At 35.2% G+C, this 15,436-nt stretch overlaps 1 protein-coding gene across 3 annotated transcripts in view; it reads left to right on the top strand.

Annotated features, from left to right (window-relative positions):
* Nucleotides 1-15,436, top strand: part of ARHGEF3 (Rho guanine nucleotide exchange factor 3) — a 133,408-nt gene that overhangs the window by 68,488 nt on the left and 49,484 nt on the right. For all 3 annotated transcript variants that reach the window (XM_082767832.1, XM_082767831.1, XM_082767833.1), the window contains one exon: nucleotides 6,142-6,204. In XM_082767832.1, the coding sequence (XP_082623958.1) occupies nucleotides 6,142-6,204 (63 nt within the window). The remainder of the gene's footprint in view (nucleotides 1-6,141; nucleotides 6,205-15,436) is intronic.

Raw genomic sequence — 15,436 nt, 5'->3', positions numbered from 1 at the left:
GGTGTGTCTCTTTTTTTTTTTTTTTTTTTTCCTCCTTTCCTTCCCTTTCCTTCCCTTTCCTTCCCTTTCCTTCCCTTTCCTTCCCTTTCCTTCCCTTTCCTTCCCTTTCCTTCCCTTTCCTTCCCTTTCCTTCCCTTTCCTTCCCTTTCCTTCCCTTTCCTTCCCTTTCCTTCCCTTTCCTTCCCTTTCCTTCCCTTTCCTTCCCTTTCCTTCCCTTCCCTTCCCTTCCCTTCCCTTCCCTTCCCTTCCCTTCCCTTTCCTTCCCTTCCCTTCCCTTCCCTTCCCTTCCCTTCCCTTCCCTTCCCTTCCCTTCCCTTCCCTTCCCTTCCCTTCCCTTCCCTTCCCTTCCCTTCCCTTCCCTTCCCTTCCCTTCCCTTCCCTTCCCTTCCCTTCCCTTCCCTTCCCTTCCCTTCCCTTCCCTTCCCTTCCCTTCCCTTCCCTTCCCTTCCCTTCCCTTCCCTTCCCTTCCCTTCCCTTCCCTTCCCTTCCCTTCCCTTCCCTTCCCTTTCCTTTTTTCTTTTTTTTTTAGCATCATTTATTTCTTCTTAAACTTGAATGTCAGTGCAGCAGGAATGTGATAACATGGAAAACAAGTAATCATGGGTAGGGTTTATTCTTGTTTCAGTGTTGTGAGCATTCTGGCTTTAAGCTGGGTAATGCAACAACACTGCTGCCCCTTCTAGCTCATTTCTGAGGTCTGCGTTGTGATATCCCACCGTCTGCAGCAGGAAATGTTAAATTAGTGATTATTCAACTAACCCTAAGACAGAAGGTTATTAATCTTTTGCCTAGTAATATTATACCCAATTTATGTTAGTTAACAACATATGCCTTGGATCCAAGTGATAACTGCTGGGGAGAAAAACATTGAAGCCCTTAGTCAGAATCTACTCTTGCATTACAAGAACAGAATTGTTTATTTTCTAATCTGCAATGTTTGTTATTATTATTTTTATGGCTCTGTCATCTGTGAAACTTCTAGAAACAAATTAGTCCAGAGAGCTCAGATTTTGTCTACTTTCCTCCCAAACCAGTTTGTTATCTAGAAATACTTGAGATTTGTCAAATAGAAATCCTTTTGAAGAAACTTTGAATTATTGTTGGTAGGAAAACTGTTTATGTAACTTAGACTCAATAATCTTTACTTGCATAGTTTTCTTGCATAGTTTTATCTCACAAGTGCCACCAAGAAAAATGTTAACGGGATGCTCAAAGGATCCAGAGTAGAACATGTGACATGTTTACCTTCCTTTTCCAGAAAAGAAAGGCATGTATATACATGTATGAACTATAAAATATTCATGTGCGTACAAAAAAAAAAGTGGATATGTACACAGCCCTACCTACTTATATTTATTTAAATCATATGTTAGAACTGTGAGGCGTGTTTTTTTTTGTTTGTTTGGTTGGTTTTGGTTGTGTTTTGTTGTTGTTTGTTTATTTGTTTTTGTTTGTTTTGTTTTTTACAATATTGCTTTTTTCCTAGTGACAGTGTTGAAATGTGCCCACACGTGTATTCTGGAAAGACCAAGTTTTTCAGATATACTTCTATAGAAATATTTTTAAATACAGAATGATTAATTGGTTATTTTGTCTTTATTTTGGACTTCTTGTTTTGAGAGGGAAGGGAAAGTCTGTATTGGTGAAATGAAAGAATCTTCCTTCATTTAAATGGATTTCTGCATGGAAAAAAAAAAGTCTTAAAAAGTAAGTTGTGTGCTTTATTTTGAAATGCACAGGCCTGTGACTTTGAATGTTTAAAAACCTGGCTATTTGAGTACATTGTCTTTTTTATTTTTTATTATTATTATTTTTTATTTTGAAGCACATCTGTGTGAAGACACTTCTGCGAAATTAGAATAGACATGATTTAGGAAAAGTCAGCAATTCTTCTGACAAGTGTTTCCTTCGATGTAACAGGATGGGCTTTTAAAATCAAATTACTTTTGTGCATTTTTGCATTTCATCTCTCAGGTGGTAAAATATAAATCTCCAGTATGAATAACTACAACCCTGTGATGGAGAGAGGATGTTAATTTAGCCTTCCTATAACAATGTCTTATTACTCTAATTACTCTAATTCCTTTAATTAAATCATTGCTTTATAGAGAACAACTCTTTCCTGAGATGTTAAGACCAGGAAGTGTTCTGTCTCTGAAGCTGTGGCTGTATCCACAGCCTTTTAGCCACCAGTACCAAACACAGATAAAGATTCAAACTTGGTGTATGCCCAGTCATCGCGGTCCAATAATTCTGATTTTTGTGTATTTCAAAAGACAATTGTGCTTTCAAGTGTGATGGAAAATATCCTTCTGTCTGAAGGTGCATATTTCAAATGTGTGTAATGTGTAAATGTGTGGTCAGTCAGAAAAAAACAGACCTGTTTGTGTTCAGAATAGATGTGTTATGGGTATATTTTGTCACCTGTTCTTAAGGTCTACAAATATAATGCAGAAAAGGAAAGTTACTGAAGCACTGAAAATGGTCCTTCTTTCCCAGCAAGGCAAACAACATCGTAACAATTTTCAATTCAGTTTGTGTCAAGTAAATAAAAATTCTAATAAATAATTACTCTGCAGTGAGATAGCAGATGATACTTGTCTATTTCTCATAGAGTAATATGGAGTAACCAAACTATTTTACATTTAATGTATTTAGTACAGTGCTGCAGCATGGCATTACTCACATAGTTTGTATACAGCAGAAATCATGTATGATCCTTTCTAGTTTAAGGATTACATAACACCTTTAAAATGGATTATTTTTAATAACATTACTCTGATTTTAGAATACGTAGGGGTTCTGGTTGGAACGTTCAGTTTAGAATTTGAGGAATATTCACATCAGTAGCTTTAGTTTGCTTCCCAAGTACAAAGATAGGGTGCACTAATGCTTGTGTGTCTTACTTTATCCCTTTTCATAACATTCATAATGTTTTGGGACTTCTTACTGGATTTTAATTAAAACAAATACTGATACAATCACTAATTGGGCATGATTCTGTAAAAACAGCATACATGCACAGTATGTTATAATGTGGTTGTGTATTGTGCATGTAATGAACATAACTTGTAATTCAGGCATATTCAGATTTCTATAAGGGCCTCATCTTTTCTATCTCATAACAAATATGTGGTTAAATCTTCAAATTTTCTATAAGATCTCTATATGAGTAAGCTAATGACACCATTAGTTTCTGTCCTCATAATACAGCACACTCAGCATGGACTTTTCCTCCTCCCAACTGCACATGCTTCTTCAGGCCAGAAAGTCCTAAAAAGCTATTAATTTGTGTTAAAACTGGCGATTGACATGGCCATAGATAATTGTAAGCAATATTAACAAGAACTAGTAAATACTAGTATGCTATATGCAAGGTAAGGAAACTGAGCTAAGAAATCAGTCCTTCTCTGTTGTGCTGTGCCTGGACCAGTACAGGTGACATGTTGAGGAAAGTTTCACACATTGTGGTTTTTGGCCTGAAGTAGTATTGCTTGATATAAGCTGGTATGACAAATCTGCCATAATGTCATATTATGTGATTATGATTTGTTAGCCTAAATGACAAATAAACACATCAATGTGTACAATAAGTATTGGAGCCCATAGAGAGCCTGGCTTACTTAAATTTTGTCAGAAAGTTCAACTTTTTCATTAATGTACCACTTAGCTTATTTTGGTATTTGGGCTATAAATCCACTTCAGTGTCAAAGATCCTTGGCTTTGCAGGTAAGCTTGTTCAGCTTCAAATGCATGCAATATGTACAATGTTTATTCACATAACCCTTGTGGGCCCAGCCTAAAGCTTTGATGCTGTACTTGTAGAATCTTTTGTGAAAGGAACGTACACCAAATTGTTGAGATAAAATGATGTGCCAGGTGACTTAAAACATAAGATGGAGAGTAACATTTAGGGGCAACTTTATGGAGCATGAGAAATGCAGAAGTCAGCTGTGTGGAGCTATGGCAAATGAGCCTGGAGTTGGAACTCCTTTGGGTAAAAAATGCTCACAATGAGCAGGGATTAAAGTAATAAGCACCTTATGCTCCCTGCACAATATCAACTGCAGTCTTTGCTTCTAATCCGCTTATTATGGGCAAAGAAATTTATCTGGGAGCTCAGTTATTGGAATAAATTTTGCTATGTTTTTTTTTTTTTCTTTTTTTCTCTCACTTATATCATGATAATAGCCCTTGAAATACTTAGAAAATGAAAACATCCATCTTGCCTGCAGTGGTTGATATTTGACAATTTCTCTACCAAATGACCAAAAAAAAAAAAAAAAAAGTTGATAGCTTTTTGATTAAAAAAAAGATATTCTCTTATTTTTGAATGGTGGATCTGCCTTCTTTTGTTTTATTATTATTATGTTGACTCCTTTGGAATTAACTCTTCTAATATTTTTGCAGAGTGAAGCTTAGGTTTACAGCATTTTTATACTTCTGTAATTTACAAAAATACAAACCCAGGCTGTGGATGCAGTTGCATAATGTCCATCTACGCACACCCATCCAAAATCTATACTGTAACAGTAAGAGGGATTTGACTGTTCCCAGTCTTAGGACAAATAATTACTTTTTATAGAACACTTCCAGTTGTGTAATGTGATTGGAGAACTCATAAATCAGTTTCTGTTAATCAGTTTCTGTTTCTAAATAAAGTAATAATAATGGTGTTAAAATACCACTTGTTGTTGACTTTAAAATTATCATTGTCAGGAAAAAAGTGAGACAAGTCAAATTTCATGAAAGAAATTGCAAAATTGTAATAAAACATTGTGCAAGTCAAAGATCTGCTCAAAATTATTGGGTAAATATAAAAAGTTTCAGCACCTCTTGCTTCATTTTAAACAGCATGAAATAAAAATTTCTGGATTTTATAATAAATATTCTTTACCTTTGTTCATCAAAGAAATGGTTATCAGAAGCCTTATGCTTGACTTAGTAGATGCAGTGGTCATTTTACTGGCTAGAGTAAAACTTTCATGCTTCAGAAGAGCCTGTGGCATGAGTAATAAGGAGGAGGAGGTGGGGGTATGGACTACAGCTTTTTTTTTTTTTTTTTTTTCTCCCATTACTAATTATAACTTTCTCTCAGGAGCAATTATTTAGTGTAATATTACTGAAGTTACTATAGCCTAAAATGACACGGGTATAGTGTGTGTTCATGCAGGGCTTCTGTATTTCACACACACACATTTTTTTATATATATATATATATATATAAAATTCTCTCTCTATATAAGCCCTTTCTTGACTGTTTTAAGATGTATTTAGTACTTCTGTGAGATTCAGAAAATATAAAAAGATAGATCTGGACAGCATGTGTGTTTGTTTTTTATTTTTATATTTTTTGTTTTGTTTTGCTTTTAATGCTCATCTTTTGACTAAAGATGAAACAACAGCTGGAAACTAAATCCCAGCTGTTATTTGTGAATGCTTCTCTCTACTTGACAGTGGAAGACAAACAGCTGGATAAATAGGGATCATATATTCTGTGATTTCTCTTGTTTCTTAAATATTTCTGGTCTGGTAGAAAATGCAGAGCTCTGTTAAACGAAATTTCATGCTTCTTATTTGAAAGGCACAAAGATTAATCTTGTGATCAACCTGTGAAATGACATCAGGGAGGGCTCTTCATTTTTCCAAAACGAAAACTGAACTAAATTCCTGCAGTATATTTCACCTGCAGTATATTTGAGAATCATAGAATCATTTAGATTGGAAAGGACCTCTAAGGTCAACAAGTCCTACTATTAACCTAGTACTGTCGGGTCTACCACTAAGCCATGTCCCTACCTCCAGGGATGGTGACTCAACCACTTCCCTGTGCAACTTACAATATGCAAGAATTCCTCATGTTTTTAGTTAAAAAATAAAGGCATGTTAATAAACCTCACTCACTGTGAGCAAGAAAAGAACCAACATTTTAACTAACTTACATGCAGATAGGTGGGTTTTGAACACAAAAATAGAGCTTGTATTCACATGCATTATTATTATAATGACTAATGATGATGAGAGAAAGATATTAACTATGTATACCTATGTGTATGACTTCATTATGTATACCTGTTTTGGGATCAGACTGATGGTAGTTGGTGGTATTCTTAAAGCTTTTCTTTTCATTTTCTTTTGTAGAAGAAACGAAAACAGAGTACTCAGGATGAAGATACAATCAGTATTTGCAGCCTGGATACAAGTGTGAGTAACTTCTTTATTTTCCCCTTTTTTGCCTTTTCTTCCCCTCCTTATAAAATAAAATCTGGTTATTATATGTGCTATGAAATAAACCCATTTGTCCTTTTAGCTGGATTGTTTGCATGTGTAGCATTAATAATTTGTTTTGCCAATTATTAAAAATTTAAATTTTATTTATATTGCTGCTTTGCATTTTTCTGTACTAGTATTTATAAAGAGAAAAATGGAAGTTAGAATGACAGTAAAACAGTGAATCTCTTGTTAGTAAATAATTAGCAGGACAAAAAGGCATTGTGAATACGGGACTTAAAAACAGACCTTTTATCATATTGCTTGGCTATATGAGATGGTTTATTTCAGTTATGTCACTGGTGTTGTGAAGATGTTTAATGTGATATTAATGCAATTATGAGATCTACACGCATCATTTTAAAGTGATGTGCTGAAAATACACCTATGATTTTCTATCACACTTCAGATGTGATGAAAACATCCAAAACCCCAATCTGTAAATTGTCCAGTTTTAACATACTTTCTGAAAACATACTTTAATGTGTATACTGTTTCCACCTTCTAAGTATTGATTTTCTTTTACAAACAACAGCAAAACAAGTTACTCAAGTGACAAATACCTGCTTACTTTAAAAATAAGCTTTAGGGACTAAAATATTTCTGCTGAGTTTAGTGGATGTTAAATCAAACCGTGTATGTGTGGTGGTTATGCAGTACACTGCAGTATGTGTTGTTTTCCATGTAAAGCTGTGACTTAAGGGTACTCTTGGTCTGGCAACTCTCTTATGTCTTTGAAAATATGGGCTAAGTAGCTTATATATATATCCTCAGTGAAAGCATTTGTTTTCCCAGGCAGTGGCTAAGGGCACCAAAATGGAATGCATGTGCTCCTTATTAAGAATTTAGATTCTAATTGTGGTAATTTTAAATTATTAAAATTTTCAGGTAATAAATCTCTCAGGCTCTGTGATAAAATCAATATATATGTGTTTTTTTTTCAAATAAGCATATTAGACTTTCCTGTACAACATGCTTCCTAGCTTACATAATTAGGCGAACGACTCCCATTTGCTTCTCGCAGCTCACCTCAGCGAGCTGCTGAGTCAGTGAAGTGCTGCCAGTCATGTGGCACACTTACTGCTGCCCTGCCTCAGTGCCTTGCCTCCAGGACGTTCCTCATGCTTTGTTCTTGTTCATGAGGGTTTTCTTCACTGCTTGCCTTTGGTGCTTGACAATGGAAAGATGTGGCAATTCTTGACTCTCTCTGAAGTTTCTAATTTGTGTAAATGCATTTGTTCAACACCTTTGTCCAGGAGAGGTGGGGGATAGGAAAAAGAGAGGGTGTTAACTGTTTAAAGACTAGAGTTGCTCCACAAAGCAACATACATGTTGAGATGGCTAGGTCTCCTGCCAATTTACCTCATCATCTGGCTGCAATCTTTTTAAAATATAGATATAAAATGTTTTTATGACTGACCATGGCCAGACACACCTGTCTTTTCAAGAGAAATCGGTCATGACAGAATTTACTTTCACAGGAAATACTGGTTGGAGCTTTGCTGACTCAGGACTGGGACTGGTAACTTAAGCACATTAAATAATCTTTGTATTTGTTTAGTGATCTGGACTCGTATTGATGACTTGGGAGTTTATCAACTGGCTTATTAAACTGGCTGGTTGGTCTTGGCTCATTTTATTGCCAGCTTAAAGACTTGGATTTGTAAATCCCCTCAATGTCAAACAGTTAGTGATAACCTGTGACAGATGTGACCAGCAGACTGTGAGGGCTGTCAAATGCATGAATGTATGAATGTAACACAGTCTGAAGTCTGTTTTTAAAGGAAAATGTTATCCAGTGTGGTTTTGTTCATGCTGACCTCCACAGACAGGCTTACTTTGTATTCAGCTTACACAGTTGACTCAACCTATAGTGTTGCATGCTGTGCTCTTAAAGTAGTGATATGTTCTAGAGTGATTTGCATATGTGTATTGATTTACAGATATATAGTTAATATCTCTTATACAAATTTTAAATTTTATAGATAATCTATGATAGCTTGGAGTGTCAGATAAAGGGAAACAGTTTTCAAGGTCATACACAGCCAGTATTTTCTCATCTTTAAAACAGCCAACTACAGCTCCTCAATTCTCTGTATTTCTACTTGTGCTGGTAGGATGTCTCTCCTTACTTAAATTTAGAGATTCAATTTCCAGATTTTTCTGTCTGTGCTTTCAATCCTTGTTGCTGCTGTCATTTTTATTCTTTTCTAAGATCCAGCCTTTGAAACATAGGTCTTCAGTCTGTGCAATCCTCTTTGAGCCAGGTCTGTTGCTGGAGGAATGCAAATCCTTATGTTCCTCAGTCAGGATCAGGCAGCCAGTTCTTCTGCGTCTTACATGGAAACAGCATGACTACTTACTTCCTGTAGCTGAGTGCTCTTCGGGAAAACAAATTTTGGACTGCTGCATGTAGTTAGTACGTTATACTAAGTGAAGCAGCGATGAACCTTGTTGTCTGAAGGTTTTTATGTAGAACAGTCAGCAAGATGGCTAAAAACAATATATTTTTAATTGCTGTTGCAAAGTGGATAACTGAAGAAGAAGAAAAAATTTTGTAATGATAATAGATGATACCATGAGTCTCAACTCCGTAAAACCACAAGTAACTCAGGAGGTATCTAGAGCAATAACCTGGTAAAAAAAACCTAATGCAGCACTTGCACTTTTCCAAATAAAATTGCACCTACTTAAGCAAAATGCCATTCAGGAGAAGAAAAAGGACAATGCTGTGCAGTATTCTGCTATTAGTAGTAAGCAGCATTTGTTGTAAGCTCAAGGAAGTTGCTTCTGTTTTCTTGTCATATCAAGAAGGAACGCACAACAGATGCATGATGAACTAGGTAAGTAAAACATTTTCATATAAAGCCTCAGAAGAGTTATTTATTTGGGTTATATATAACATTTATTACTGAAAATAAAATTCTTTCAAATGTTAACTTAGTGTATTTGGAACTGTAGAAATCTTAATGATCATCTGTCAATTTGCAAGTTAATAAAGTATGCTCCAATATAAACTATGAACAAAAACATATCTTGATTTAAGCACGATTTACATACATTAGATCAGAGTTGATTAATTTTAATTGCTTTTAGTGCTGAGTGAACATTTGTTATGTATTTGAGAGTCAATATAACTAAAACATTCTTTGACCTAATTAAACTTAGCAATCAAATACTATTGAGTTTATAATTAAGGTATGGTAAGGTAGCTTTGAAAAGCTTAAAGGGGATTACATTTGCATCAGCTTATCAAAGTTGAGATAATTAAAATATATATTGTATCAGGGTCTTTTTATTTCTATTAAACTCTGCTGTGTTTTATGTTCACAGTAGAAAAGGCATTCAGCTTGCCCAGTAAGATGTATACAATGTGCTTGAATTATGCATGACTTCTAATATTGCTCTATTGCATAGATGGTCAGTATTCCATCTGTGTTCAGACTTTATAATAAAGTGACTGGTCTTAATCCATTATTAATCCATCATATGATTGGTATGGGCTAGACTCTGTCTGCTGGTGTTATTATTTGGAGTGCTTGTAATGTTATTTACCTTAAGGCCATGTTTCCTTATCCTCTTGCTATTTATCATTAACCATGGCCTACGAGCGCTCCGTTGGAAAAATGTATAAAATGCCAGTTATGCTGCATTCTTCTCCCCCATGCCCCCCATTCTGGAATGATCTCAGACTTCCTGCGTAGTGTTGCAATACGGTTACTCTTCATTTATGTGAACAACTTCTCAGAGTTTGGGTAATTGTTCCAGTAAACCTTGCAGATAATTCTGGTGAAGATAACCAATGTGTGATGAAGTTAGACATCTTCAATGCAAATCTGTCTATGCAATGTGCCACATACTGCATGAACATAGAGCAAACTGTCTTTAGGCACACCTGTGCAAATGGGAACTGTGTAAAAAATTATAAATTATAAAAACTGTGTAAAAAGTTATACAAAATCACCTAGATTCTAAAAATCAAAGCTGATCTATAGTTATCTAAAATGAAGTACTACCTTTCTTTAAGGTTTAACTCAAATCATAATATCTTACTGTGACTAAAATCTATTTGCTTATTTCTATTTAAATTTATGTACACTGAATACAAACAGCCTTACCTACAGTGCAGAGGCCCCACTGGAGTAATTGTCCCTGCTGACCCTGGGGAAATTGTTCTCTCATATGTGTTTATTTTTTCCACCACAAAAAAAAAAAAAGACATTAGCTTTGGCTAATTAATATATTTGGCAAATTCATTACGACTCTGCCCTACTTCAGTTAAAAATGGTTTGGACTTCAGTGGTAGGATCCATTCTGCCCAAATTTTGGCAGATCCATCTGTGAGTTATTTTGATCTCCTTCTATACTTTTGAGATGTGGATCCTCTTTTAAAGAGAAAACATGATGAGAGGTCAGCTGAATCTTGCACTGATACTTTGTGAAACATGATTTTTTGGCAAAGGGAAGATACTGCAGAGGGAAAGTACAGGTATAGACTTCAAGGAGGTTGCTGAGAGATTCTTTTTGTTATTGTTGTTGTTCCAGCAAGAATGCAAAAATTTGTGCTTCTGACCTCATGGTACAGTTAAAGGACTTCTGGTATCCTTTCCTAGTATTCTCCTTTTTAGTTCTTTCTCTCCTCTTCCTGTGAAATCTTTGGAAGTCAGAAGCTGCATTAATAGATGTATGTCTGAAGTGGAATAAATGGAACATGTCCACTTGCTATTTATGGTCTTGACAAAGTTAGACTAAACAAGTTGTTGTACTGCTGAGACGTGCAACAGTAGATGAAAAATATCAGCACAAATTCCAGAGTGAAGGATGATTGATAGGTACATAAAGATGCAATAAACAAACAAACCAAAAATAAAAAATAAAAAATAGAAATGCCTGAGTGAAGGGAAAAAAAAGAAAAAGAAAAGATAAGTTCAATTTATTGTGCATGCCTTTTCCTCTGCTTTGAGATTCTTTATTGTTGTGCAGTTCTTGTCATTCAAATTGGACATTCAGTGTATTCTTTAAGGGAAAAATAAAGGAAGATTTTGTGTGGAAATTGTTGGTTTCTAGAAAACAATTCTTCTTTTAATATATATATACATATATATATATATATATATATATATATATATATATATATATATTTCTGATGAGACGTGCAGAGTACCAGAGTTCATAAGCTGAAAAGACGCATAACCGTGGAGCAAAAGACAGGCACTGTGAAATCTCTCAAAGTAATCCAAGGATGCTCTTCAGAAAAAAGTCATCACTTTTGCCATCTATTTTAATTGCTGATCAAATCTTAAATTGTGATCAAGTCTTGGGAGCTGTGGAGGATTTGTGGTATGAAACTGGAGAGAGCTTATACCAGTTCTTAGATTTACTGTTTTTTGGTGAGATCAGCCATGGTCATGCATTTTCTCCTTCTTTTGACTGTAAAGAGAAAGGAGAGAAAAATTAACTAAGGTTTTTCCCCAAACCAGAAATACTTCATCCAAAAGATGCGTTCAGTTTGAATCTTTGCTCCAAACCACAGAAAATTTCCTGACTGAAAAATGCGGGAGACTAAAAGGAACTTCAAGAAGTACAAAAAATGATTATTTTTAGAAATCTACAAACACCACCCTATTTATATCTCTGATTCAATCAGATTGAAAATAATCAGTGTGGATTTTAACAGTAGCGTAGATGCGGTTCAGTTCAGGCTGGCTGCCTGGTTATTAACTGAGGGCCCTAACTGAGCCTCGCAGTTTGTGCTCAGCTCATGCAGCTTGTGGCAAGTTCTTATGAGCCCTTTAGGCCACATCTACCTAAACTGCAGCCCAGCACTTCTCGAGCTACAGCAGCTACTCTGTATATGATACACAGACAGTGAGTTTATGATTAATTTCCTTTACTATCTTTGTATCCTAGGTCATCTTCAGTACAGTGACTATATAGGCAGAAGGTGGTTAGTAGGGTTGTACAATTTGCCAGTATCATTCATATTACATTGCAGTGTAGTAATTTGATAAACTGATTGCTATTTTCTTGAATGATGCTGTTTTCCTCTATGATATTCCTCTGTAATGAAAACTGGCAATTGAAGTTTGAATTCAATTTAAATTACTTTCAGATTATAGAACCAGACTTGATGTTTGCTTGTTTTCAACATGGCAAAATCAGGAGCATTTGTGAACAGAAATTAGCCAGATGTTATTGACAGCTATGAAGTTGGGTATCTGTTATGAAATGAATTGCATGTGTATTGATTGACTTGATGCAGATTTGCAGAGATGTAGTTACATTTTCATAATGAAATTGAATCAAGAAAACAGAGTTGTTGTAGTTTTGTGGCTTGTTTACCTGGCAGTGAAAATAAAAATTGATGTTGGTTCCATAGGGATAAATATAATATAATCTTTTTTAAAATTAAATTTTATACATCATCAATGGTAACTGCGTTTTATTCTACATATATAATATGGACCATGTAGACAGAATTTGTAAGAAAAAAAAGGTTCTGTATAAATGGTGTGTTGTATATGCCCTTTAACCAGCGCTGAACATTTCCAAGTTGTGTTATACTTTTGACTGTAACAGCCTACCTGTACTTACCACATTGAAGAGGGAAAGGATGGCTCATTCTTCCTCAAACAGCTGCTGGAAGCATTTGAAATTGTGATATAGCCCGGTGCTTATTGAAGTCTTGAATAGAGGTCACGTGAGGATTTCGTTAAATCAGTGTGGCTGTATATCTTAGTCCGCAATTTTCTGTAATGCCGACTACATTTTGGCTGTGATTTTAAGTTACCAACTACAACATGAAATTACATTTATACATAAATCTACAACTCTGCCCCTATAAAATCCTAGGGCTAGGGTAGACCTCTTGAGGCCATTTTCCCCATCCTTCCTTCTCAATTGATGAATTAAATGACAGTGAAGCTCTTCATGGCAGGTATTCCTCTTGGTTTGTTAGAAACTTCTACAGCTTCTGAAGGTAGTCTAACGTAGAGCTTCACTATCTTTAATATGACTCTCCTCCTAACTAATCCAAATGTTTCTTTTTCTAACTTAAGCTCCTTTGCTCTTTTCATCTAGTGTTGTTACAAAGTAAGGATTTCTCTGTATTTTAAGACTGAAAATTCCAGCTCTCCACCCCAGTTCCTCATCTGTAGGCTCAGTAGCATCACTTCCTTCCTTGTAACCTGTCACTGATCTTTTCTGCATTCAGTGTCTTTTTCAACTTCATTACTCAGATCTGCACAGTCTGTTACAGTTATGTTCTTAACTAGCGTTGTGATCATTTTATGTCACTTACGCTATAGTCCTGTACATGTCAGGTATGATAGTCTCGCTTCCCCCACAAAATACTGTTTTTAATGCTTGTTCAGCTTATCTGTTATGATTCCAAGTCCATCACTGCAGAACTAGTATGTAAATGGTTGCTAATAACAGCCTTTATGTGCTTACATGATACAATCTGTATTGCCAGCATTACTTCAAGATTGATAAATGTAAACAAAGATCCTGGTTAAAAAAGCTTGAAATACAAAGCACTCACTGAAATTTTTATTCCAAGATTTGTGTTTTTTATCAATGACCTTTTTAGCCCTTTGTCAACACTAATGTCAAACATACTTGAGGATCTCAGACCTCAGGAAAAAGTCCTAATTGCAGAGTATTGGTAAAATTCCCACTAACTTGTGTGTGTTACTGTAGCTATGTAATCTGGACAGTGGAAGGATATCTGCCTGCAGCTGCTGACTCACTTTGTTATGCAACTCAACCCTGTTTCCTTAGCTACAGGATGGAAAGCAGCAAGGAGGATGGGGAAAGCTCCCAGTGAGTAGAAGCCCAACAAGTGTTTGGAAATGCTCCAAGAGTATTTAACAAAAAATAATGTTACTGTTTAGAACTGTGAGAATGTGTTTCTCAGTAAAATATTAGTGTGTCAGCTCCACTGATGAATGAAAATGAAAAAAGGAGAATGAAAACACACACAGTGCGTATACATACCTGCATACATACTTACATATACATGTACATACACACAGCAATACTCTTGATTGTTAAGCTACAGCCACTGACATACAGGAAGGTAAGATAATTTAGTCAGTTTTAGACCTAATCTGCAGTGAGCTTATCATATACATAACATGTATATGTTACAATACATGTATACATATATACATGTATATACAAGTATAATATATATAAATATAATACATAAAATAAATAAAATACATAAATAAAATACATAAATAAAATACATAAATAAAATACATAAATAAAATACATAAATAAAATATACATGTATATGTATATGTTACCCTACAAGTCTGCCTTAAAATGGGAAAAGAAACAAACAAAGACTTTAAGATTAGACTGAATTTTCAAGCTTATTCTGAGCACCAGTCTGCCATAAAATCATCCTGCTTGTACAGGGACAGAACATCTCCAGTGGTAACTTCTAAGATCTTTATAGTTACTTGAACTTGTTCATTTAGATAGCTATGAAAATAATCAGTAGAAAATACAGTAATGTTAACGTGAACCTGCAAGGTTCATACAAGAGGTCTTCATTCGGTTCTAAATTTGATTTGCAAGGTCAAATCCAGATCTCCTGCTACGCTGGAAGATTGTTTCATTTACTTTCTCTACACTCTATCTCCTATCTTGTCATTAGTTGGCTTAGAAAGTCTATACTTTGTTACTCTGTTAATTGTGAAGGCAATGGTTGTATAAGGGTCTAGGTGGTATTTTTGACTGCTGCTCACAAGCAAACCAATACTGCAAGGATTATTTGACTTTGTCTTAAGAAATGCTAAGACACCTGCCATTTTTGTACATTAAAAATGTTATTTAAATTACATACATTTGCTTTCCACTGATGTTAGAGATTGCCCTGTGAGTTTTGTGTGCCTCTTATAGCTTAATCTCTTAATGGAGGAGAGATTCACCTGATTTGTCTCAGTAACCTGGCTTCTGTAGTGACCACTTGATAGAACTGGGAACTGAATTGCAGTCTCTTTAAAGATCAATTTGCCTGGGCTGCAAGCAGGTTAGCTGTCAAAGGTATTCCTTTGCACTCTGTAGAACTGTCTTTTTTGAGTATGTTCAATTTCAGCAGATCTCATTTACTTATCTTTGGTAGCTTTGAATTATGATATGTGCAAACGGAAAG

The sequence above is a fragment of the Aythya marila genome (assembly GCF_965140915.1).
Source record: "Aythya marila genome assembly, chromosome: 10".
NCBI lineage: Eukaryota > Metazoa > Chordata > Aves > Anseriformes > Anatidae > Aythya > Aythya marila.
Note: the sequence above shows the minus strand (reverse complement) of the source record. Positions and strands in the feature narration are given on the sequence as shown.